Source organism: Elgaria multicarinata, chromosome 9 (assembly GCF_023053635.1).
Source record: "Elgaria multicarinata webbii isolate HBS135686 ecotype San Diego chromosome 9, rElgMul1.1.pri, whole genome shotgun sequence".
In the NCBI taxonomy this organism is placed as follows: domain Eukaryota; kingdom Metazoa; phylum Chordata; class Lepidosauria; order Squamata; family Anguidae; genus Elgaria; species Elgaria multicarinata.
This window is the reverse complement of record NC_086179.1, coordinates 97929143-97956349: the sequence shown is the minus strand read 5'-3', so window position 1 is coordinate 97956349 and position 27207 is coordinate 97929143. Positions and strand designations below refer to the sequence as shown.

The 27207-nt window shown below is 45.4% G+C and overlaps 2 protein-coding genes across 2 annotated transcripts in view; both read right to left on the bottom strand.

Annotated features, from left to right (window-relative positions):
* LOC134403865 (uncharacterized) overlaps positions 1 to 13917 on the bottom strand; it is a 30823-nt gene extending 16906 nt beyond the window's left edge. The window contains exons 1-5 of the mRNA XM_063134387.1: positions 11277 to 13917; positions 9038 to 9110; positions 6795 to 6859; positions 4077 to 4339; positions 3010 to 3170 (exon numbers count right to left, since the gene is read on the bottom strand). Coding sequence (XP_062990457.1) covers positions 3010 to 3170; positions 4077 to 4339; positions 6795 to 6859; positions 9038 to 9110; positions 11277 to 13902 — 3188 coding nt within the window. The 5' untranslated portion in view covers positions 13903 to 13917. The remainder of the gene's footprint in view (positions 1 to 3009; positions 3171 to 4076; positions 4340 to 6794; positions 6860 to 9037; positions 9111 to 11276) is intronic.
* Positions 13918 to 13931: 14 nt separating this feature from the next.
* LOC134404315 (uncharacterized) overlaps positions 13932 to 27207 on the bottom strand; it is a 52416-nt gene continuing 39140 nt past the window's right edge. The window contains exons 2-3 of the mRNA XM_063135030.1: positions 14003 to 15210; positions 13932 to 13935 (exon numbers count right to left, since the gene is read on the bottom strand). Coding sequence (XP_062991100.1) covers positions 13932 to 13935; positions 14003 to 15210 — 1212 coding nt within the window. The remainder of the gene's footprint in view (positions 13936 to 14002; positions 15211 to 27207) is intronic.

The following is a 27207-nucleotide window of genomic DNA, read 5'->3' as shown; positions in this document are numbered from 1 at the left end:
CCATTCTACGATGTAGCTAGATGGGCATTTTCGCCTGTCTAGCTGAGGCATAGGGAGGGAGAGGGAAGGAGACTGGGGAGGCCTCTCCATCCGGCATAAACTGTTCTCTCCCCTCTTTCCCTTCCCTCTGAGACCACCTTTGTGACCTCATAGAGGAGCCTGGGCAGTTCTTTCTGTTCCACTTGCAAGGGGGAGGGGAGTTTGGACTATTAACAGTGTAAACCTATGTATATCTACTCAGATGTAAGTCCCACTGAGTTCAACAGGGCTTGTAGCTAAGGAACTTCTCGATCATCCCAGAGTGCAGGACACGGAATAATGGGCTCAAGTTACAGGAAGCCAGATTCCGGCTGGATGTCAGGAAAAACCTCCTCACTGTTAGAGCAGTATGACAATGGAATCAGTTACCTAGGGAGGTTGTGGCCTCTCCCACACTAGAGGCCTTCAAGAGGCAGCTGGAGAGCCACCTGTCAGGGATGCTTTAAGGTGGATTCCTGCATTGAGCAGGGGGTTGGACTCGATTGCCTTGTAGGCCCCTTCTAACTCTACTATTCTATGATTCTATGAAGACTGCAGCTGAAGTTGAAAGATTGTAATGTTCCCAAAACGGTACTAATAAAACAAAGTGGTATAAATACAAAATACCTGCTAATGCCAGTTCTCTGAGCAACATTGGCTCTTACCTTGCTGCTCAGAGGCTGGATACACAAGTTCCTCACACTTCCTGTCTCTCTGCAATAACATTAACATTGCATCTGGAATACAGCCTCCACATCTTCCTCACTCAGGAGATGGCCCAAGCTGGCTCTGCATCAGAAGGCTGCTCATCTCCAAGGCAGGGGGGACACAAAGGCTATATTTGGAAGTGACAGTGTTATGAAGGACCAGGAAGCATAGGGAATTTGCGTAACAATGTTCAAATTAGGGCTAAGCAAGCCCCCGCCTCCGATTTGGAAATCTGAGGCTTTGGAGGCCATTTTATGACAGAACTGCCATTTTAAAGCACAGCCCTAGGACTCCGTAACGGGGGAGCAGCCCACAACTCCTAGCATGCGCTGCCTGGGAGGGCTGCACTTGTTGGGGCCCAGGAATGGTGGGCACTCGTGGCCTTGCCGCTGCCATCACCACGATCACCTGCCCACTGGTGTAATACGGGATGCGCCAGTCCCTGGATGGGTCACTGCACATTCTGCAAGTGCCCCGCAGCTGCTTGCTTCCCCTGAGAGCTGCACATTTCTGGAAATGGCTGGGCTACCGGAAGTGAGCTGCTCTTGGGCGAAGCAGGCAGCTATGGGGCACTCACAGATAGGTTCATCACACCAGCGTTATACTGCGCAATCACTGCAAATTGCGTGAAAAGGACTCCAAAGTTTTCCAGCTTATAACATGCTTTTACTGTGAAGCACTCCCATGCACCTGCTTTAATTGTGCTTCTTAGCCAAAAGAGGCGTCGTATTTTACTACCCCTTTAAGAGCGAATCTTTTGTTGTTCTCCGAGCGGCCACAGGGGGTGCAGGGGGATGATTTGATATGTTTAAACTAAAAAGTAAACAAATGCTTACATCTGTGTAAGTTTTAAAGATAAAGTCATCAAAATTGGCACAGTAATTGGCACTAAGGAGGGCTTTGAGCATACCAAATTTGAATCGGATTGAGTCATCTGTTGATTTTTTAAATGATTTTTTACATTTCTCCCCCTTAAACCCGTTTCCTGGTATACAAAGGATCTTAGGAGCGCTGCCGCGTGGGGCGTGATTTAACTAACAACAACAGCAGCAGCTTTACGCTATGGAGATAATTCAAGGGAATTGGGTACGTGGGATGAAGCTTAGAATGTGCAGTGACCCATCTAGGGACTGGCATATCCTGGATCACATCGGAGGGTGGGCGATTGCAGCAGTGGCAGCAGCGAGGCCACGAGTGCCCATCGTTCCTGGGTTCCAGTAAGTGTAGCCCTCCCAGGCAGTGCACGCTGGGAGTTGTAGTCTGTTCCCCCATTACGGAGCCCTGGGGCTGTGCTTTAAAATAGTGGTTCCATCATAAAATGGCTGCGGAGGCCTCAGAGTTCCAAATTCGAGGCTGAGGCTTGCACAGCCCTAGTTCAAAACATCTTCAGCTGATCATTGGTTTATAAAGCAACTTTTATTGTGTGTCTAAATCAACATGTTCCTGCTGCTTCTAATTCAATTCAGGGGGCTGCCTATACAGCGGCGGGCTGCCACTGTGTTAAGCTAAACCCCACACTTTTGCTGTGTTGGGGTGGCGTCAGCTAATTCTGATGCTGTAGCAAAAGTGTGGGGTTTTCGGAGGCCAGGCTTACCCCCCGCAGTCTGCCTGGGTGGATGGCAACCAAGCAGGGGGTGCCATCGCCCCGCCACACCCTCTGCATCGAGGATGGAGCGTGGTTAGACGGCCGAAGGGCTGTGTTCACCGCGCTCCATCTTGAAAAGTCCAAGTAAGTCCCCGACTTTTAAAAAGCCAGGCTTCTCTGGAAAGCTCCGCAATGGCTTTGGGGTGGCTACTGTGTTGCAGAATTGACGTGAAGCCACCTCCGGGCTTCCAGAACGTTTAGACAATCCCCAGGACATCTCTGGAGTCATTTTCAGTAGCTTTGCTTAGATGAATTGTTTTATTTATCTATTTACTTAAATCACTTATATTGTACCTCTCTGCCATGAAGCACTCTAGGCAAATATACAGAAAAACATAAAACTAATTACACGTTAAACAATATTACTTCTTTTAATCAATGTATCTCATTTTTCCAAGACTCCATACACACAGGTACTGGAATTCAGGTATTACTCCAAGATGGCAGGAAGTACTTTCTACATCAGGCCCATTTTTTATTTTATTTTTTTACATATGACCATAGTGTCAATGTGAGTGCAGGGATAGCCCCGTGCAATGTGATAGGTGGTTATGGGACAGAGGCAAGTATCTGTGGATTGTGCTGACAAGATATGACGCCTACTGTTGGCTTTTGAGAACAGGCGGAACGGGACTCACTTGGCGCTAACATCGCGCACTTCCTGGAGACGGGAGAAAAGCCACTGCTTATCTTGGTTAGTCAGGACAGCGTGAAGCTCCTGCGAGTGCTGGAAGTGGTCCACGGCCACGTTTAAGCTCCGCAGGTAGGAGGCTTCGGATGCAATCAGTTCAAACTTGGCCTGTCAGTAATAAGGAGGACACAGTTTAGTGCCCTGAGCGTTCACTCTTGGAAGTAATTAATTATTTGGGCCAGAGGAAAGCGGAAAGCCCCCAAACCCGTGGGTATGAGGTCGTATCTGCTGGTTCCTGAGGGAGGCAGAGCCAGCAGTTATATGTCTCAGTCCATCACAATAGAGGCCTGGCTGGAACATCATTTTGGCCTATCCAAACCAGCAGATCAAACACGCTACGCACATCTCTCAGGACAGATTTGGAAGTGTGCCTGTCCTTCTACCTGCCCAGATCAGGGATATTAAGTCTTCACTCTTCTCTTGCTTGCTCTTTCCAACCTCCTGGATCCATGGCAAAAGGGAAACATGGCTTTATTTTATTTTTATTTTTTTGCCATCCTGTCTGTCTATCAATTTATTTTCATCTTAAATGTTGTCACCTTGAATTATTTTAACTAATTTGTTGCCTTAATATTATTGTCCTCTGTGCACCCATTTCCTTGTGTCTTTTAAGGTTGCAATCCCCTGGAAGTAAGGCCCTCTGAACTCAGCTGAACTTACTGCAAGCTTGAGCTATACATTCATGTTGGTTGCCGCTTTCCCAGTAAGCTTAATGCAATATGCAGTATTCTAGAAGCTTGCAGCCAAATATTTGGTTGGTTATGTCAAATAAAAATGTGAGCCCGTTGCCTTTCTTGCTTTTCAGCCCCTAACCAAGGGTCTTTCCTCTCTGTCCATTTCCCCTCAATGTTCCTTTTGGGCTTCTACATTCTCTTCCCTCATTTGTCTGGATCACTCTGCCTTCTCTAGGCCTCTGCTGCTTCTACCCCTCTTGCCTACCCTGTTCTTTACCTGTGCATTTTTAATGTCCTTCCTAGCCAAACATGTCTGACTGTGGCCCCCCTCGTCTGTTACCTCCTGCAGCTTCTGTTCCTCCCGGGTCATGCTAAGCAGTATTGTGCTCCCTCGGACCATGGGGATATCTTGCCAGAGGGAGGTGCTGGATGAAACTGACAGGCGTTGTAGGTAAGAGTCTTGAGGGGACAGCACTTTCCTTCGTAACCTTGGGGAGTCTGGGAAGCCCAGCTCCACATCTTCAGACAAGGAATCTGCTCTCTTTTGGCTTTGAATAGCTTTGTTCAGTGCAACGTCACTGTATTCCTGATAGAGTAATCTTGCTGTGGAGAAAAAACATAATATCTTATATGTTCTGAATCAATGCACCAGGCCTGTAGCAAGATAATAAGCTGTGGTGGGGTCATAAGAGTGCACTCAGATAGGGAATGGGGAGAGAGACAGACTTCATACGTCAAGGAAAGGGAAGGAGGCTCTCGTGCAAGCACTTGAGTCATTGCTGACTCCTAGAGGGACGCCTGCTTTCACTGACGTTTTCTTGGCAGACTTTGTAGCGGGGTGGTTTGCCATTGCCTGCCCCAGTCGTGGCTACATTTCCCCCAGCTAGCTGGGTACTCATTTTACCGACCTCAGAAGGATGGAAGGCTGAGCTGACCTGAGCCGGCTGCCTGAGAACCAGCTTCCCCTGGGATCGAACTCAGGCGGTGGGGAGAATTTCGGCTGCTGCAAAAAAATCTATTACCACCCCCCCCCCCCAATATGTTTAACTTGAAGTTATCTGTAATTTAAAGTTACCTACATTACATTTTAGTAATATTTTAAAATAATAAACACTAACAGGTTGTTAATCTTGCAAGTGCCTCCCTATTGATTGGCCAGGACCCTAGATGGTGGCAGCAGCCTGCCCCTTTTTTCTGAGCGAGTGGGAAGAATGCTGCACTGCGTGTTTTTTCATATAACACTGTAAATTAACAGAGCTTCAGACTTAATTTCTTTTTTTAAATGAAAGCTGAAAATACAAGGATGGGGACTGAAATATCCCCTTAGTGGGCAGCCCCCTCAGATCCTTTCACGTTGGCAGGCAGGGTACATTACGTATTTCTAGAACATAAGGCGCAAGGATGAGGAATGTGTGGTCCTCCAAGTATTATTGGATTGCAGCTTCTATCGTCCCTCACCATCAGCTGTGCTGCCTAGGGTTGACTATGAGTCGCAGTCCCCCAACATCTGCGGGGCCTCATATTCCCCACCACTGGCATGGGGTAGTGGTCTTCTCGAAGCAGCTCTTCACAGGATGACACAAGGGCCAAACTAGACGTAATGAGGGCAGCCATATGCATTGTTCACATGTCTAAAATGGAGGTTGGCCCCCTCCTGGTAACATCGAAAGGAGTGGATGGGTGAGGGGACCTGAGCCTTCCCCCACTATATCTCCTGGCCGTCTGTTGCTCCAAGCAGTTTCCCCTTAGCCCAGCTCTGATAATGGGAGTGAAACCAGCTGGGGTGAAAAATTACTGAAATCATGGAGCAGAGGGAGATACAGCAGAGGAGGTTTCAGCTCAACTCACCTCTTCAGCTCCTTTGATTTAAAAATAAAGCCTGTGCTTTATACAGGAATAGTATGGAAACATAAATAATCATAGGCGCATAGGAGGCTGCCTTAGACGGAATCAGTCCACCTTAGACGGACTGGTCCACCTGGCCCAGTATTGTCAACACTTACCAGCAGCAGCTCACCAGGATTCCAGGCAGATGCTGGTCACTGAATGTATGCAGAGCCATGTGCTTGGCCACTGAGCGCCCCCCCCCCCCAAAACACACACACTGCTGTAATAGAGACATCATTGCAAGGGAAGGCGGAGAAATCCACAACGGAACCAAATGATTCCAGACATTTCTGGACCTGACTTGAGGATTCCACAGTGGACAAGGCTTTTCCTGAGTCACGTGGATTCCAGGGACTTGAGGGCCATCCCCCCCCTTTAGTTTCCGGAATTATATGCAAATGTAGTCATAGAAAATTATGTAAAATAAAAAAACACCAGTTGAAAATCCACATTTCACCCATAAGCTAAAGCATGAAAACGCACATTTTGGGGAGGATTTGTGCAGGGGGATTCTCGCATTTTCATAAAGCGTGGTTTTTTTTGTAAATATGAATTTGTGCAAATTAGGGAAATTGGAAAAAAATCTCATTCCACCAATGAGCAGGTGATGAAAGAAAAAGCACTTGGCAATCTGTGAAGCCCAGACAGAACAGACTTTACAAAATCCACAGGTCCCTAATCAACTCCACCATCATGTCTTGTTTGGTTCATAGCTAACCTGCTTATAAAGGGGCTAAATATACTTGGTGATACGCTACTACTTAAAAGATTGTTTATATCACATTATTTGCAAAGGGAGGGATAGGAATCCTCTGGAGATCCATATTAAATATCCTTCTTAGCTGTACTGCTGTCCCCAAGTGGCTCTAATATTTATTCATTTATTTTGTTTTCAATCTACCCAATAACCAGTGTTCTGTCTATCCTCTCCTGTCTGTCTTTGGGGCAAATAGCAGCCAGGGAGAGCGTGGACTTTTAATTGGGAACTGGCGTGGGCCCCAATCTCGATAGGGAGAATATTCTGAGTCTGGGCTTGATGGCTTATTTTTCTTCATAATATAAATGGCCAGTTTTAAGCACACTTCTTAGAAATCGTGAATCCAACATGATCTTACTTAAGGGGGGGGGCACAGAATTACCAAAAAGTTACTTAGGCAAAAAAGATACTAACATGAGTTGATCAGTTTGGAGTGTCGCCGCTTGATGTTTTCCAATGCTTCTGCTGGTTTCTTCTCTCTTTCAGTATGAAAAAAAGGAAAATCAATAAGCTTTCCAAAGGAACTGAGTGTTGGATCTCATCACATGCACCTGGCAGTTCACCTTGAGGTTCAGAGTCTGCATTGCCTGCTCTTGCTGTAGGGAATGACAGCCTGGAATTCAGAACTAAATCAGGATAAATCCCCTCCTTGGCACTTGGCGTGCTCCCAGATGAGCCCTTGATTGTGTAATCACCCTGCCTCATTTACTGAATTTCATGGGCAGTGCAGATGATGTCATCTTCCACTTGTAAACCTTCCCATGATTTCCCACAGCTGCTTCTCTCTCCCCCCCCTCCAATAAAATAATGTGCAAGGAGGGAAAGACAGAGTAGCTGTACTCTGGCCAGAGTAGCCTGTGGATTGGTACAACAACTCTGTGAGGTACAAGAGGGTCCTCCAGCCCAGCCCAAGGTGGGTTGCTGCCTGATGCGTGCGCCCTGTAGCACCGCCCCTTCACCCTGTGCACCTATCCCCTGCACCGCCGCTGCTCACCTGGCCTGCCTGCCACCCAGCTGGTGTTTTTCTCTTTGGCACACGTATGCGTCCCCCACCTCTCCTGGAAGTCTCCAGTCTCATGGGACTTCCGGGATGAGGTGTCTGAAGTCTTGCGAGAGTTCAGACACCTCATCCTGCAAGTCTCATGAGACCTGAAACTTCTGGGAGAGGCGGGGAAGCCAGTGAGCAGCTGGCCTCCATGACCCTCCCAGAAGGTACTTGCGCCATCTGCTCAGGCGGGCAGTCTCGGTGGGTGGGGGGGCGGGCAGCGGGACTAAAAGACGGCTGCTCACGCAGATGCCTCTCAGCCGTCTGGGCTACTTGCTTGGGTAGCCAGCTGGCTGTGCCCACCAGCTACGTGCACATGGCTGGCAGGGACCAAGAAGCAGTGGGCATGGCTGGTGGACACAGCCAGCTGGCTACACAAGCAAGCAGCCCAGGTGGGAGTGGCTGCTTCTTGGTCCCACTGGGTGCTTGCAGGTGGCCAGCAGGACCAAGAAGTGGCGAATGTACCCGTAGGCATTGCCGGCACTGCACCCCGCTGCCTGCATCAGGTGGCTTCATGGAAGGCTGGCCTGACCCCACACTTCCCTTTACACATCATTTTATCAACTTGGGGGTTGGTTCTTTCATGGTTGTTCCCAGGCTGACCTGGGTCTATCTCAAAGCTTCCACCAACGTGCTTCATCTTAGCACCCAGCTACTGATGACTCGCATCAGATTGGCTAAGAAATAAGCTTAGTTGCTTCCCCACCAGAATGGCTCAGAAATAAATGATGAGCTAACTCACCCCAAAGCTGTCATTTGCAGCCAAGGGATCATGGAGGCTTGTGAGGCTGCCCAATTCCCACTGCAAATGACAGTCCCTTGGTCACAAAGCAGCCCAGTGTAGCCCAGGAGAATAAAGAGGCTGCACCCCGAGAACATTTGTTGGAGGGAAATTCCCTTCTGGGCAAAGGCCCCGTGGGGCAGGAGAGTCCTCCTCTGTGGGGGCATTTCCCCACAAACAAGGCTTCTTGAAGGAGCAACCTATTTACTTCCCCCACTGCAGTCCAATGGAGTGGGCTTGTCCTGGCTGCCGTCTCCCTGGCTGGGGCTTCTCCTTCATTTCAAATGCTTCATTTCAACAGGATCTCGCTGCCATTTTGAGGATGCATGTTAATCTGAGCAGGAGAAGAATTCTGGGTTCTTGAAGTGAGCATGTTGAGCCCTTGAAGCTCAGATCCAGGCCCAACATTTCTAATGTTGTACCTGCATGCTTCCTGAAGGGCTGAGCATTACTTGTCTGGCATGTAAAGATTTCGTCAGAATGAACAACCATGGGCAGAAGCCATTATTCACATCAGGATTGGTCTGGGGGCAATTATGTATAAAGGGGATTTTAGAGATTTGCCCAAGGTCACCCAGTGAGCTTCACCACTGAGCAAGAATTGAACCAAGATTTCCCCCATTGAACCCCAATGTTCTTGCTGCTGTACTACATGATTCTCAGTTCCAGTGGCATGGTGTAAAATGTAGGCAGGGGTCATGGAATCAGAAAGTATTTTTTTTATAGTTTACATGAAAAATTCAAAAGGTTCTAGAAAGAACTTAAAGTCCACTGTTACAAGGGGGAGTGTAAGAAAACAAAGCATGAAAAAGCTTATAGTAAGCGACTCACCCATATTTAACTCGGTCCATATCTTTGTGTACAGGGGTAGTTTCCTTTGAAGGGACAAGAGATGACAATACTTCTGAAAATGATAATGAACAAAGTTGTTGTTGCTGTTTGCAAATAAGTGTTTAAATTTATGTACTTCAGTCAGGACATCTTAGCTGAGAGAGTAGAAAAGTAGCTTATTACAACAGCTGCGGTTTCAGGCAGAAACGGGGAGTATGTATTTCAGGAAGAAGCCAGGGAGGGCCGGGCCCATGCATCTCTGTGCACAGGAGCATGTTGTGTGTCTCGTGGATTCTCTTTTGGTAGAGACCTTTACTCTTACCCACAACAATGTGCCCAAGTGCAGTGCTTTGCTCACCCCACCCCAGTCTAAGCATCAGGAGGGAAGTAGCCCCAGAGATACCATAGGTTTGGCAGTTAACTTCCCTGCTGCCCCACTTTCTTGGGACAAATAGATTTTTCCGACAGTCTTCCCAACTACAACACATTTTGTCCCAATTTAGATGCTGCCTTAGAGCATGGGAACTTATGGCCTATGAATGCTCTCAGATCATTAAGGTAGTGTGTGTAATCTCGGACTGTGCCATTAAGGTGGCCTTCATGGTTGCTAACAGTGGCCTCCAGGTTCAGCATCAAAAGTGTAGTTCAAAACCACACAAGGGCAGAGAAAATCTGTATTTCAACTGCAGGAGCAACTTACATTAAGGTGCCATTCAAATTAGCTTTAGGCTTTACTTTTTGGCAGGATTATAGAAGAGACCTGAGAAGTTAGTCTGCTCCTATTTGCATAGCCCATTTACAAAGTGTTTCTTGTTCATACTAGAACATCACACAGCCCAGGAAACAGCTTCTATATACTGTAGAAAGACTAGAAAAATGCTGGTTGTTCTGGTTATTGGGCTCTGTGACAGCTCATCTCTGTCAGTGGCAGTCAGGCCACACAGGCCAGGAGTGTAAAATAAGTGTTATCTTCATCTCAACAGTGTCCTCAAGTGCAACGATTCACTTATCTCCATAGGGATAAATGGCAACTTTCACTCATATAGAGGAAATTGAAGGGGTGCACTGGAGACACCATTTAGGCCCAGGGCTAAATCTCGTGCCTGTCTCTGGTGACCTCTGGAGCTTGCTGGATCATATTGTAGCTCCATATAATCCTCATTTCTAACAACGAACGGCTCAATTCTTCCAGAAGGATCAAAAACAAGCATGCAGACAACAGCCTTTCCCTGTTTGTACAAAGTATCAGATTCAGCTATCTTTGAACTGATGACTAAAATATCTATCCTCAATGGATTTGCCTTTTCAAGTCCTCTAAGGCAATGGGTATTAGCACATCTTCTGGCAGTGGTGATCACCACTAGTTTAGATGACTTCAAAAGGTGTTAAACAAAATGGCAGATAGGTCTTTCAAGGATTGCCATGATAGCTAAATAGAACCTCCATGTTCAGGGACAGTATACCTCTCAGTACCAGGGGCAGTGAGGACACATGTGGAATAATAATCACCTTTATGCTCTGCTTCTGGGCAGAAACAGGATGCTAGATTAGATTTCTTTTCCCTATAGCTTTTAAATATTGAGTTTGTTCTGACTCTATACTGTTTAGCTTCACCCTACCCGGTGCCTGTTTACACTTCCCTGTGCCTGTTTGCATTCTCTTCCCTCCTTATTGTTTACTACAACTTTATTAGATTGTAAGCCTATGCGGCAGGGTCTTGCTATTTACTGTGTATAATCTGTACAGCACCATGTACATTGATAGTGCTATATAAATAAATAAATAAATAAATAAATAAATAAATAATAATAATAATAATAATAATAATAATAATAATAATAATAATAATAAGGTGGATGCTTGGACATATACATTAGGGCTCTTCTTATGTTCTTAACGTTGGGAACTGGTCCATTAGTTAACTGTTTTGCCAAACCTAAAGACAATTAGGGCACAATCCTATTCATGCTTAGACAGGAAAAAGTCCTATAACTCCCAGCATTCTCCAGCCAGCATGGGAGTTGTAGGACTTTGTTCTGCCTAAACATGCACAGGATTGCACCTTAGTAAACTTTAAATTGTATTATTGAGCTAACTCATTCTAGTGGAGTGGTTTCAGTACTTTTGCAGAAGGATGAGGGATAAGGAGTTATACAAATGTGGTTTGCTTCCACAATACCTTTGTTGTATTTGCTTTTCCTGCAGCTTTGATAGGGGACAGTAATTAAAAGGCACTCACCGAATGCATTGTCCATTGGTATTGAGACCTTTCTCACACCGTGTCGATGCCAATCCTTGCTTTTTGCTCGATGTCTGATTAATACCTCTTGCTTCTTTGAATTGGATGCTGATTCTTTTGTGTCCAGCCCAATAACATTTTTATCTGGACAGCTAGAGGATTTCTCTAAAGGTGGATGTTTGGCTAGCCTGTCCTTCCTAGGAACCACAGCAGCTAGAACTGGTTCCATCACTGATTTTTCCAAGCCCTTCCTGAAGGTTTCAGAACCTTCTGCCACCTGACACATTACCACAGATGCTTCTGTGTCTTTGGTATTTCTTGTCTGTTGCTGCTGCCGCCGCTGTGACCCTTGAGAGACAGCTTCATATGGGGGTCTGATAGTGGGTGGTGATGGAGGGCCAAGCTGGAGGAAGTGGATGGGGTTGGTGAAAGCTAGAAGAGGAGGAGACTGGATTGAATTTGTGGACTCTGTGACTTCACACATTTTCTGACTCTTGACTGAGGGATAGGAGGCATGATCAGATGAAGATTTCCCATCGTGCATATCCATAGCACTAGACATTGTTTCAGGAATACTATAGATGGGGTCTATCACTGATGCTTCATTTCCTAAAATGACTAAATCTGAGTGTCTGCCCAACAGATTGACCTCCAAGCCACTGCATACTTCATGTATATCCCAGTCTTTCTGGCCGTGTGGAATGCCTGTCTCCTCTGACTCGGCCAATTCTACAACAGAGACTTCTTCCACTCTATTGTCCATGTTTGGAATCTGGGCAAGGTTTTCAGATTCCAAAACAGAGGGGGTGGTCTCAGAAACAACATTGACAACAGGCATACTTGTATGTATCCAGCTATCCCCACTTGTGCAGCAAGTAGGTAAATTGGATGCTGGTGTTTCAACTGATTGCTTGGTTAAAAGTTTGCCATCAGGAGTTGGAGGAAGATTGGATCTGGAAGCCAAAGTTGGGTTGTGAAGCTCCTCGTCAATCACAAAGACAGGAAGTTGAGTGGGAAGGCTGTCATTAAGACCAGGAGCTGTAGATTCCCTGGATTGGCTGCAGCTAACTAGTTGGCTGGATTGACTGATATTAAGTTCAGGAAACATAGTATGACTGAAAACAACTGACGTGCGCACAGGTTGGTTAGCATCATACTCCAGGGATAGAGACTGGTCAGAATTGGGAAATGGGTCTGGAAGCTGTCTATGTTGGTTCAAATCACATTCAAAGGCTGGAGTATGATCAGATAATTTAGTGTCAACTGTGGGGGCTGAAGAAAGTGGAGCCTTAATCAAAGTGGACTTTAGGGCTAAGCACTGGTTGGAAGTTGGTGGTGGTTCTAGCAGCTCACTGGGATGCTTGGGATGAAGAGCATGGACTGCTGGCAGGGCAGGGACATGTGTATTCGGTGGAGGAGTTAAACACTGAGTAGGTCTGGAGTATGGTGCAGGTGTTGGGGGCTGACTGAAGTGGCTAGAAGCAGGTTCAGGGGCCAGAGTCTGATTAGAGAAAGGCACTGGGATCGAAGGCTTTATAATCTGAGCCACATCAGTGGCTATCACAAAACAAACATTGGGAGAGGCAGGACTACCAGTGTTGTGGTCACATTCTGTTCTGTCCTCCTTAAGAACTGAAAAACATGGCGACTCATTGACTGAGGTCTGTTGCTCCATGCAAAGTGTTTCTTCTCCTGCTTGCTTGACTGGAAACACGAAGGTCCTAATTGGGGGGCTTAGATGCTGTTGGGATTTCTCTAAATAATTTATGGTAATATCTTGTGCCTGTAATGATGTAGTCAAAGATGAAGCAAGGCTCAATTCTGCATTCTCTTTAGCTGTATTGGGCAGACCTTCCCCTGGAGATTCACTTTGGAGGTTACTGGAGGCAGAACCCTGAGCATCTTCATGGAAGTCCTTATCAGAGGTGATGTTTTTTCTGGGAGCCTGGCCACCTACATCCATGTCCGATATTGAACCTTCTTCACAAGCTCCCTTGCCAGCATCTTCCTGCAGTGGACTTGTTACTGTTGTGGTCCCCAATGGTGAGGCAGGACTATCAACTTCACTATCAACAGGGTGATCTGCACTTTGGGCATTGTGTAGGTCCTGGGGATCCAGAGCAACTACAAAATCCCTACAGGATGGTGGAATTCCTTTGCCAGTAGCACTTCTGACACTTTTCTCATCTCCAGCATTTTCACTGCCCTCTTTTTCAATAGAATGTTTTCCGTCTTCCTCAGTGGTTTGCTCACTGTGTTGGCCAATATTGGAAATACAGCCTGCTTGGTCAAAGATGTCAGAGTATTCTAACTGTCTAGAGTCATGACATATTGGACATTCTGTCCTTGGGCTTTCACTTGATAGGTGCAGACCCTCAGGGGATCTAGCAAATGCCATAGATGCTATTTGGACACAGGGCTCTGGGAATTCACAAACTGGACAGTGATCTGGGGGCTGAAATTCCTTGAAAGAGAAGGCAAACTCTTCAGTCTCAGCCAAAGAATTGTTCTTGTTTAAATTGGGAAAGTCCAAATTATTTTCTAGATTATAAAGTGTATCCAGTGTGATAGGTGGGGTGGTCAGCTCTCTCTCTCCTCCTTTTCTGTCTGCTTTTGCTACTTGCATGTCTGACTCTTGTTCTTCCTGCTCCAATTCTAGCTTCTCATGTTTTGTTTTAATTTTGTTCTCCAGTCCTTTCCGATCCAGATCCTCTTTGTCTTCATGCTGTCCATTGTCTACTAACTCCAATGCCTCCATCTCTGGCTCCATTGCTTTTGATAGTTCTTTCTGGTCTGCTTCTGCTTCACCACAATCTGTATTGTTTTTAGCATGTTTTGTCTGGTTTGTCTCCTTTAGTAAATGAGTCTTGCTTTCACCTGTGTCATCTTGTTCCTCCTCCTTGAGATGGAGGACAGTGTAAATAAATGAGTTTTGCCCCATTTCTGCCACTTCCTCATCCATGCCTGACTGATCCTTTCCTGTCTTAGAGGGTAGCAGACACAAAATTCCATTAGGCTGTGCTTGCATCACATATGCATTGATTGTCCTGTCTTCAGAACGTTCAGAGCTTGACTGAAAAGGAGCAGAAGATTTCACATCTTCTCTTTGTCCCTTTAACTCTCTTACTTTCTCCACATCATCCTTTGTAGAAAAATTGAACTGTATTGAACCAGATCCCTCCATCTTAGAGGCCATCTCCTTATCAGTCCCCCAAGTACCTTCTAAAAGTCTCTTGTCCATCTCATGTTGTGCCTCTAGTTCCCGTGAGTGATCTTCATCTGATCTGGCTTTGGAAGATTCAGCGTTTTGGTGACGCTTTGTAATACCATGAGTCACTGAGGGACATTCATAGGCAGGAAAAGTGTCTGTTCTCACAGTTTCCCCACACTGTGTCTGAGGGAATGTGTCATAAGGGTCCAGAGCTTGGGAAAATCCAATCTCCACTTGTCCCCCTTTGACTTCACTGGTAGTGCTTGTCACGGTGGTTGTATTGAAAACAGAAGGCTGGTGACTCCCTAAGGAATAAGCAGCTGTAAGTTCTCCATGATGGCAACTCAAAGGCAGATCCTTGATATCCTCCAAATTCGCTTCTTGTATATTGAGAGCAATTTCTTTCTCTGAAAGTCCTGCACAGTTCTCTGGATCACTCTGGCATTTTTCTGGTCCTGCAGAGGTCTCTCTTTCCATGGTGTTAGACAGTCTGCCCCATATCTGTTCTTCCATAACAAAGAGAAGTGCTAAGTCTTGGGAAAAGGAGATCTCTTCCTTCTTCTCTGCCATCCCCTCTTCAGAAACATTACTCATGGTGATAAACTCTGTGACATCATGGGGCCTTCTGGATGGTGCAGGATTAGAAGCTTCATTGAATATGTGGGTTGCTGGGGGGAAAAGGTCTCCCCCGTTGATTTTTTCAGACTCCATCAGTGGTACATCCTGAAAATAGGGGATATAGCAAACAGTTAGTATTAGTAAGTACTGAGCAGGAAATTATATCTTAGAAAGCATTCAGAATATTGGGGAAAGGGATGGAAACACATCTACATAGGAAGAAGTGAACAGCAGGAGGGAAAGGGTGGGCAGACAAACTGCAGGAGTGCAGAAAAAGCATAGACATGGAAGTCAACTATTATTATTATTATTATTATTATTATTATTATTATTTATTTATTTATTTATATAGCACCATCAATGTACAATATACTATCTGAGGTTCAAGCTGCATATCATAGAATCATAGAATAGTAGAGTTGGAATGGGCCTATAAGGCCATCGAGTCCAACTCCCTGCTTAAAGCAGGAATCCACCCTAAAGCATATGTGACAGATGGTTGTCCAGCTGCCTCTTGAAGGCCTCTAGTGTGGGAGAGCCCACAACCTCCCTAGGTAACTAGTTCCATTGTCGTACTGCTCTAACCGTCAGGAAGTTTTTCCTGATGTCGTCAGAATCTGGACTCCTGTAACTTGAGCCCATGATTCCGTGTCCTGCATTCTGGAATGATCGAGAAGAGATCCTGGCCCTCCTCTGTGTGACAACCTTTCAAGTATTTAATGAGTGCTATCATGTCTCCCCTCAATCTTCTAAACATGCCCAGTTCTTTCAGTCTCTCTTCATAGGGCTTTGTTTCCAGACTCCTGATCATCCTGGTTGCCCTCCTCTGAACACGCTCCAGCTTGTCTGCATCCTCCTTGAATTGTGGAGCCCAGAACTGGACGCAATATTCTAGATGAGGCCTAACCAGGGCTGAATAGAGAGGAACCAGTACCTCACGTGATTTGGAAGCTATACTTCTATTAACACAGCCCAAAATAGCATTTGCCTTTCTTGCAGCCATATCGCACTGTTAGCTCATATTCAGCTTGTGATCTACAACAATTCCAAGATCGTTCTCGTTTGTAGTACTGCTGAGCCAAGTATCCCCCATCTTGTAACTGTGCATTTAGTTTCTAATCATAGGCTGTGTTCAAGATAATGTATGGTGAAAGGGTTGATATTACTGAAGCAGGCTAGACTTCCCTGGAAAGCAAATTTAATTTTTTTATTCAAAAGAGTACAACAATGCACTATTATTAAGTCAAAGTCGAGATTACAGTTGTCTGTTCATATGGCCTACAAGGCATTGGGAGGTCAAATTAACAATGTACATGTAATATACACATTTAAAATCTCACTGGAAATGAGAGGGCTGGTGTTTCAAAAGCCTTAGAATATTTTTAACTGGTATTTTTTCTGTCATGCTGTGGCTGTCGCTCCCTTCCTCATCTTCTGTCATTTTGAACAACATGCTGAGATTAAGAGGGTGGAGGAAGAGGAAACCCTCTTGCAACAGAGGTGGCTGCAATGGCCCAAGATGCAAGATAACAGGAATGGCTCCTTTACATCAGACGAAGCCTGTTACTAAGCAAGTAACTGCAGTGGAAGAGAACAAGGCCTAAATCTATCTCCCAACTACTTTGGGATCTTACCTACTTTCCCTTTGTTATGCCATATATTATGCAATCATGTTCTGCCCTGTTCTCTTCAGGTTTGAAAGGTCAATTGTTTAAATTATTTCAGCTTTCCTATGCTGTAAGAGGAGTGAAAAACTCAGCAAAAATATATAAACACACACACACACACACACACACACACACACACACACACACTTCCTTTCAGTACTTCCTAAGCTGCTTTCACAACATGTGACTGTTCACCATAGGGGCTGCAAAGTCGAGGCCCATATAGACATTACATTAAATCTGCGTCTAGCAGCTATATTTTTTTCCCATTTTTGCTCTAGAGTAGTTGCAGGACTTGTGATTTAGATTGGGGCTTTAAAGACCTTGGCTAGGCCCCTTACGCACACTCTAGAGTAAAGATTAACAAAAGGCATAGCTGTTAGACAGAGACTTAAAGTGATGTCTGTTTTGGCCAAAAATGGACTCAGTGCCTCTTCCAGCATGGGATTGGTTCACATAGGATTTGTGTGGATTACCACTGCTTCCACTATCCCATTTGAGATTTAAAGCTCCATCCGACGAGCATTTTACTGCACGCTCGTTCCAGGGCACTCACAGATTCTTTGGAGGAAGCTCACATGACATCGTCTGCTCCTCATGCACCATGTTTATTTCCTGTTTGAAAACAGGAAGTAACTGAGTGTCCACCGAGAAATGACGGTAGCCAGCATTAGCCAGTGTTTCTTCCAAGGTGTGATGGAGCTTTTAGAAAGACAGGAGTTCAGGATTAGTGTTCCTTTGTTGTAATAAATATTTTCCTGCACATGGTATTAGAACAGGGCCAGCTCAGGCCTTTCCAGCAACTTTCCAGCCTCTCCCACTCTAAAGGCCTTCAAGAGGCAGCTGGACATCCATCTGTGAGGGATGCTTTAGGGTGGATTCCTGCATTGAGCAGGGGGTTGGACTCGATGGCCTTGTTGGCCCCTTCCAACTCTGCTATTCTATGATTCTATGAGGCATAAAGGCCTTCCTCCAAACTCCACCGAGACTCTGGACCAAGTATTCACCGTTGTTTCCAAGATAAAGGAAATTATTCTAAAACATGGGGACTATTTTCCTGATGACTCTAATGGTAAGTTGTCAAAAATATCCAATACTGCTATACTGTGTTTGCACATCTTTCTCTCTCTCTCATATATGTGTGTGCATGCACGTGCGCACACATCACACTCCCCAAGACGTTTCATTGGGGCCAGCCCTGTGCCTGAACCCCTTGCCTCAGATGGAAGAGCAGGAGGAGCGGTGAATTGTGTCCCCCACAGCAAGGGAAGGTCCCAACCATCGTTTCACTCCTGCAAAGCGGCAATGCGCCAGGTGCTCCAGTGGGAGAGCAGCAACAGTCTCCGCTGCTCATTCTCCGTAACAGTCGCCTGCCCACTAGTGATCCTGTGAGATACCCATCTCGCAACGCCTGGCTCCCCCTCAGAGCCAGGCATTTGGACCCAGCTGCCTCTCTGCGCTAGATGCTTTCCCCAGCCAGCAGGGCTCTCCAGACAGTCCACTGACTAGATAATGCTAAGAGTGAGCTGGAGGGGAGGCAGAGGAGGAAGGGGAAAGGGACGACGCAGGCGGGGGGATGGACAATGTGGCAGTGGGAGAGGGGTGACACAGCAAGGGCACATTTATGCTAGCCTGACTCAGGCTGCGGGAGGGCAATGAGGAGGATCTAGGCTCTGGAAACAAAGCCCTATGAGGAGAGACTGAAAGAACTGGGCATGTTTAGCCTGGAGAAGAGGGGAGACATGAGAGCACTCTTCAAATACTTGAGAGGTTGTCACACAGAGGAGGGCCAGGATCTCTTCTCGATCCTCCCAGAGTGCAGGGCACAGAATAATGGGCTCAGGTTACAGGAAGCCAGATTCCGGCTGGACATCAGGAAAGACTTCCTGACTGTTAGAGCAGTACGACAATGGAACCAATTACCTAGGGAGGCTGTGGGCTCTCCCACCCTAGAGGCATTCAAGAGGCAGCTAGACAGCCACCTGTCCAATGCCTTATCTGCTCCTGTGGATGCTGGGATGATATTTTGAGCTGCTCCTCTGCCATCTCGCCACAGTTTCCCAGGACCATCCACAGTCTTGTGTGTGGCTGGGACGGCATGGACTGCGGTCACATGGCCTTCCACAATGCCATAGTGTTAGCAAACGTAACTCCATTTTAGAAAAATCTTGCTGTGTGACTTGGGAGTGAACTCTGTTTCACCCAAACCCCCTGTCCTATGTAAGTTGTTTTTCAGAATCAGCAGTTGAGGAATCGGTTTGAACCAAACCCGGATGCCTGCTGACATTTAGTCAGAACCAGTACAATGTACACATTTTTAGAACAATGGTGGGAAAGAGGCATATGTAATGCTAACTATACCACGTATACATTTTTAGAATAATGGCAGGAAAAGAAGCATATGTGATGTTAACTGTATAAATAATTGTAATTTCTTGTATTCAGGGTCCGAATGGCATTTAAGCTTTTCGCACCCAGAGCTGCAGCCTGAAAGCCTAAAATAAATCTATTGCATCCTCCAAACTTGATCTGTGCCTTTCTATGGGATCCGCCCTTAGGAAGAAAGAACCAGATATTTGTCTAACAATTGGTGAACGCGACTTGGATATCTTTCTAAGTTGGATCGCTGTCGGCCGTTCTGTCGAAGTGTGGGGCAACTAGGGTGTGGCCACAGGACTGAATTCAGTCTTCCCTCTTTGCCTCAGGACCACAGACTGACCGATGCCGATGTCCAATTAGGCAAGGATCTGAAAGTCTGACAAATTTAGACACAGACCGGAGGCTTTGAAAGGCGTCTTAAGTTGGCAATTAGACGTAATTGCATATTGGTTCGCAATTAGAAATAGTTGCATTGTATTGTTTGGCAGTTAGACGTGACTGCAATATTGTCTTTGGAGTTCCCGGGAACAGGGGTAAGTGTAATTCTTTTCTTCAAATTGGAAGTTCAGACTTGTCTGAATTTCACTTGGGAAGACATGGGAGTTAAAGTCCCAGTCTGTAGAAGAAAGTTCCTTAACCCCACTTGGTTATATGTTGGGAAATTTCTCTGTCCTTTGTGGTGTTGTGCTAAAAATGTTTGTTGTGTTAAAAATGTCTGTTGTGTTAAAATGTCTAAAGATGAATTGATTAAGTTTTGTGATTGTGAATGGCCAATTTTTGGCACTGGATAGCGACCAGGGGGGTCTTTTAATGACATCACAGCCTGCCCCCTCTTGGCTTTTAAAAATGTAAAATGCAAAGGTGTAATATTATGTTAATACAGAAACGGTTTAAGGAGTTAAAGTCCCATGTTTTACCCCAGAGTGAAACCTTTGCACCCCCCTTCTCAAGGAGGCGAAGATGATCCCTTTGATCATCCCCCTTTGAAACCTACCCCCAAGAATAAGGTTCGCGCTCCCAGCAGGGCATCACCTGCAGTCAATAGGATTAAGACAAAAGAAGTTAAAGCCCCCCCTTCCTCTGACTCTGATCAAGAGGAGGGAGCGTTTGCCCCGTCATGAGTAATGCCGCTCCGCTTGCGAACATATTTGCTTACTCTCTCTTCTCCACGTCAAATTTGCACAATTGGAAAAACCAGAACCCCTCATTTAGCAAAACCCAGAGAAGTTGGCAAGTCTGTTCGAATTTATAGGAGTTGGCGGGGGCTCAACGGATGCCGCTGATTCAGCTCATGCCTCAGGCAGATCCCAGCAGGGGAACTGGCCAGGCAGAGAGAGCACCGCCTATTACAATTGTATAGTAGCTGGTTTAAGATAGATTGTTTCGTAAACCAGTGAACCTGTCTAAAGTTTTTGAAATCAAACAAGAGAAAAACTGAGAGCCCTTCCGCTTTTTTTTTTTTTTGGAATGGCTGACAAATACTTTTAAAATGTATTCTGGCATAGAATCATAGAATAACAGAGTTGGAAGGGGCCTACAAGGCCATCTAGTCCAACCCCCTGCTCAATGCAGGAATCCATGGATCCCTTGGCATGGGTCCCTTGGATGATGCCAACCAAAGGGTAATAGTGAATCAGTTTAGATACAACACAGCCAGATATATATATATATATATATATATATATATAATGCAGAAGATAGATGGAGTGTATGGGAAAGGAATTGGAGAACTTTTAGAGATTGCTCAAGCAGTATATGATCGAAGGGATGAGATAGATGAGAAGAACCAGGTGAGGCAACAGGCAAAATTTATTGCCCTAGCCTTAGAGGAGAAAGACAAAAAGAAAGTTAGAAATCAGGAGGAGGTTCAAGAAGGCAGGCAAGAAGGCAGCCCCTTGATAAGAATTAATGTGCGTTTTGAACAAGGACAATGAAAACAAGAATGCCCTATTTTAAAGGCAAAATTGGAACATGAAAGTCCCAGAGGAGGGTCTGGACCAACACCAGTTATTTATGAATCCCAATGAAGGGGATCCGGGTCGGGCTCCCCCATTCTTTAAACTGATTCAGCCAGCACCGACCCAGTGGTTAAGATTAAAGTGGGGGATAAGACCTTTACGTGCCCTCTACTGACCAAAGTTGGAAACACTCATCTGGGCATCTGGGCTGAAAATGGGAAGAGAGATGAATAAAGCGTTTTTAAGACCTTAAATCAGCATTACAGGTGCCACCCGCATTAGCCTTACCCGATTACCAGAAGCCATATCATGTCGCCTGTACGTGCACGAAAAGAAAGGAGTAGCCTCAGGATTGCTGTGCCAGAAGCAGGGACCTTCATGGCTATTATTCTAAAGTCTTAGATCCTGTAGCTAAAGGTTGGCCTGCATGCTTGAGAGCTGTCGCTGCCACCGCCCTCCTCGTCCAGGAAGCGGACAAGCTGACCATGGGAGGAGAGATGGCAGTTCTTGTGCCACATGGAGTGCCCCAGATCCTAGGATCAGGAGGAGGAGATATCTCAACCCTGCACGGCAGTCAAGGTATGAAATTGGATTATTGTTAACTGAACGATTGACTTTCAAGGCCATTGCCTCTTTAAATCCTGCAACATTGCTACCTGAAGGAACCTCAGAGGAGGGCCCTGAGCATGACTGTTTAGAGACTTTAAGTCTAGAATCCAAACCTGGACCTGATTTAAATGATATTCCCCTTGAGCACCCTGATGTGACTTATTTTGTTGACGGCTCTAGTTTTGTAACTGAAGGGAAAAGACACACAGGAGCAGCTGTGGTAACCAGTGAAGAAACCATATGGCAGGAGAGATTACCTCCACATTTCTCTGCACAAGCCGCTGAATTGATTGCTTTAACGTGAGCCCTCGAGTTTGGAACAGGTAAACGCCTAAATGTACATACAGACTCTCGTTATGCTTTCTCTGTATTATATGTACATGGTGCCTTATGGAAAGAAAGAGGTTTCATCACTGCCAATGGACAGCCTGTCGTGCACTGAGGTCTCATCAATGACCTATTACAAGCCCTGATGCTTCCCCTTGAAGTGGCTGTGATGCATGTGCAAGCCCATGGACGTGCGCCTGGAGAAGAATTGAGAAAAGGAAACCAGAAAGCAGACCCAGCTGCTAAACAGGCTGCCCTGCAAGGAGAAGCAGGAATTTTCCTAATCCATCCCACCAAGCTGCCACCACCCGTGAACGAGAACACAGAGAGACTATAGCTCGAGAAGCCAAAGCCCAGAAGAATGAGAGTGGTTGATGGATAACCCCCAAAGGACTTGCAGTACTGCCTCGATTGATCATGAGAAAAATCCTACAAGATCTTCATCAGAACCTGGGACATCCTGGAGCCAGCAGCATGGTGGAGCACCTGCAAAGAACAACCATTGGAAAAGGGATGCACCAAGAAGCCCAAAGAATAGCCGCAACCTGCACCATCTGTCAGAAGACCAACATTCCCAGACGACCCCCTCCAGCGATGGGAGGAAACCGTGGGCACACTACCCATTTCAGCGTCTACAAGTAGACTTCGCCGAAATGCCTCCTGCCAAAGGGTTTAAGTATTTGTTAGTTTTTGTTGATCAGCTCACGGGTTGGATAGAGGCCTTTCCTTGTCGGAATAACCAGGTTAAATCTGTAGTTCAAAAGTTAATGTCAGAAATTGTAACTTGCTTTTCCTTACCTGAAGTCATAGAAATCCAATCAAGGAAGCCATTTTACTTCTAAGATAGTGCAGTGGGTAGCTAAAAGAGCTAGGGATAGATTGGAAGCTCCACACTCCTTGGAGGCCACAGGCCTCAGGACAAGTGAAAAGAATGAATACTAGGTCCTTGAAAGAAACACTGAAGAAAATCCAGCTAGAAACCTCTCAAAATTGGGTAGATGCCTTGCCCCTAGCCTTAACAAAGCTTAGGAGAATGCCTCGCAAGGGTTTAAAGATATCACCTTTTGAATTGATGTTTGGGTTTCCACCGCGTGTGCTGACCGGGATAAGGGAAGAAGTTAAGTGGGAAATGGGAGACCAGATGTTATTTGATCATGTAACTGCCCTTCAGTCTGTTTTAACACAGCTCCACAAGTACGCCGCACCCTTCCAGGGATTGCCACTTGATGCCCCGATCCATCGCTTCCAGACGGGAGATGAAGTGTTGTTGAAAAGGTGGAACCCAGATTCTGACGGCGTACGGTGGGAAGGACCTTATTCAGTAGGACTTGTAAGCCATTCAGCAGTTAAGTTAATTGGACTAAATAAATGGACTAAATAAATGGACTCATTGTTCTAGAATTAAAGCCTACAGGCCACCCCTGCCTCCTTCGAGCCTCGCATGCTCGAGGGACACGGGCAACCTTGAGGACAGCAACCCTCCCTCTCTGAACTCACCGGAAGCAGCTCAGAGCATAGGACAAGAATCCAACAAGGATCAAGACAAGCGTGTTAAGTATACTTGTATACCTCTTGGAGGCACCAAAGTTAAAATTGTGAAAAATCAGTAGATGGGTGGGCCTCCAAAGTGTGCACTATCATACAGCAGCTGAACCAGTCATTCGAAATTTTGTAAACCCACTGCCCCAAGGAGAACAGAACAACACTGTTGTGTGGACACAAGGAAAAGGGCCTCAGAAAAACCCCTACATCTTTCAGAGATTAGGGACTGTAGAGCCCAAAATCTACTGGCCTTCGTGGTATAGGCGGCATCCAGAGAATTATCGGCCTCGGCCCTAAATTAAAAATAAGCGTGTAACCACTTTAAAAGTAAAGAGTCTCAATTAGATACTCCCATTTGTGTACACCACGATTGGCACCCATCAAAGTGTGCCATTTCCACGATAGGCCATGTCTACTTTTAAAAGATTCAGAAGCATGGCCTTGGTCCTGCTTGAATGCTTGATCCTAATCCAGACGGGACAAGGAAACTGGTTCAAAACACATGCTGAATATATGTTTAACCAACATGGACAAGATGCAATTTTGTTTTATGAACATCCTCTTACTGTAAGACACTTTGCCATGATACCTAGTTTAATTACTGATCCTGACGTGGTTGTAGGAGCTCTGCAAGCCACGCTAGGGAATAAAGGAGCAGGTACTCTTTTTACTAAAGTAAGTAGCAGTGAATTCAGAGCAAACCCACACCGAAGGTTTAAAACCAATAAGTACACCAAAGGAATGTGTTTTTGTTGTTCACACTCAGGAAGTTGGAATAACAAGACCAAAGATTGGGGAAAGTGGAAGCCATTCTATGAACGATTAAAGAATTATTCCTATTGTTCTGATAAATTTTGGTTGTGGGGACAGAGAAATACTTCCATGTCTATTAACTCTCCTAATCAAACAACCTTTTCTGATATATATCCTGAATACCCAATGTTTCAGGTGAAATATTCAGGAAAAGGAGGAAGTATTTGCTCTGGATAGCAAGCCAGAGACCCCAATTTATGGTTCTTTTATAAAGGATGGGCCACTAACTATCACCCTGGAAACTACCAATGTGTGGGCGTTGGGTATCTGACCATGCCAGTGCAAGTGGTAAAACTTGCTGGAACCAGAACTCGGAGAGAGACAGGGGGCTTAGGACAGCTAGTAGGACCCATAAGAAAGAATTGCAATGACATGGTGATTGTAGGAAAACAAATGTCTAAAACAGAATCATCAAGAGTAGCAGGTGGATTATTCTCTGGAATCCTAACATTAGGAGCATATCCTGGCATCATTGCACAGGAAAACCGCAAAAGTATATTAGGCTTGACCTGCCGCTTAGAGAAAACTATAAATGCTACTGCAAGAATGATTAGAGCAATGCAATCTGAAATAGAAGACCTTAGTCAAGAAGTTGCACAGCAGCGTTTTGTATTAGATTATATTTTGGCCAAACAAGGAGGATATTGTAAGATAGTTGGTAAAGGGTGTCGAGTCACCTTTCAAGATTTAAATAAAGCTATTGAAAATGAACTTGAGAATCTTCAACATATGAATGGCCAAAATACAAGAGGGATCAGCGGACCAAATGATTGGTTTAACTGGCTTACCAGCTGGTTACCTGATTTAAGTTGGCTCAAGGGATTGATAATGATTATGTTAGCCATATTGTTTGTTTGTCTAGTATTATCCTGTTGCTTTCCCTGTTTAATGGCTCTTATTCGCCACATGCAAAAAAAGCTTGATGCAAAAACAAATGCTTGTAATGTATGAACAAATAGATGAAGGAATCAATGATAAACTGTGATTTATGATCTATAAAACGCTTTAGAGGAGGGAGAAATGTTAGCAAACGTAACTCCATTTTAGAAAAATCTTGCTGTGTGACTTGGGAGTGAACTCTGTTTCACCCAAACCCCCTGTCCTATGTAAGTTGTTTTTCAGAATCAGCAGTTGAGGAATCGGTTTGAACCAAACCCGGATGCCTGCTGACATTTAGTCAGAACCAGTACAATGTACACATTTTTAGAACAATGGTGGGAAAGAGGCATATGTAATGCTAACTATACCACGTATACATTTTTAGAATAATGGCAGGAAAAGAAGCATATGTGATGTTAACTGTATAAATAATTGTAATTTCTTGTATTCAGGGTCCGAATGGCATTTAAGCTTTTTGCACCCAGAGCTGCAGCCTGAAAGCCTAAAATAAATCTATTGCATCCTCCAAACTTGATCTGTGCCTTTCTATGGGATCCGCCCTTAGGAAGAAAGAACCAGATATTTGTCTAACAATAGTTGCCATGGATGACCTTGGCCAAGGGAGCAAGGCAGTTGGTTGTGCAAGAAGCATTGCTGACGACTTTCAGAGAGTTGTCATATTGAGCAGGGGGGTGGACTCGATGGCCTTTTAGGCCCCTTCCAACTACTATTCTATGATTCTTTGACTCCTATTCATGATTGCTCTTGTGTGAAGCTTGAATAGCATTAGTGCTGTCAAATTCCAAGGATTTTCTGCTGTTTTGTGTAGGCTTCTAAATGGCCAGGAATGTGATGCTAGAGAACGTGCTTTGCATGCAGAAGGTCCCAGGTTCAAATCCTTGTGTTAGCATAGGTGCCTCCATTTTCTAAAAGAAGCTGTGAAGTAGCCATTATACAGCAGGCAAAATGTCATGTATGCGCAAATGTCTCCTTGGATGTCTCCTTGTATCTGTCTTATCTAATGAAAACATAGCCTCGGCTCCAGTGCTCCTGTGTCAAAGTTAGCTTACTGTAACTTACTGTAGAACAAAGGGGATTGTTTATAGAACAAAGGGGATTGTTTAGCAAAATTAGCTATGCTCCAGTGTTACGTTCTGATTGGTTTATACTGGGCCCTGCCCCTTGCAGGCTCAAATGCTGTGCTGAATTCCCAATGTCTTTGTCTGATTGCTCCCTTTGAAGAGACCAGACCTTGATTACTAATCAATAAAGTGCTTTTGAACCCTCTGTTGCTGAAAGTGTGGAGTCGTGATTAGGGGCTGTTTGGATTTCGTCCCTGGGTGAAGAACATTAATCTAACACTTGGCTTCTCCAGGGTGTAATCCAGACCAAGCAGGATATTGCACTATGAAAGTGGTATGAAAGAGCCATGTGTCAGAGCTCCGTCACACCTACATGTTTGCCCTCGAATTATCTGCCTTCGTTTCCATAGCCTATGAAAGCCTGAGCCCTTACACCTTTGCACTTTTACATTTCATTCATTTTTACACCTCTCCTCTCCTGCGCACAGCGTATTGCTGTTGTTCCGTTGAGATGCACTCTCAGATCTCCTTTGTACCTCCCCCTACAGATCATTGGTTGGTGGTAGTTGGACACCTCGCCCTCCCTAGTAATCGACATGGGGCACTCCTGGTCTTGCACTGCTTTTTCCTAGGAAGTAGCTTTTCTTATTACTGAACTCACTTTGGGAAAACTCTGTCTTTCTCTTACGTACTTTTGTGGTTATTCCCTGTTGCCTATGCTATGCCTGTTCCCCTCACCCTGCCTGGAGGCTCTGGAACATGACCTGGAGAGGGTTGCAGCGTTGTATAAATCCCATTGATTTCAACTGCATTTACATCCAATTCATACTAAAATCCCGTGCATGC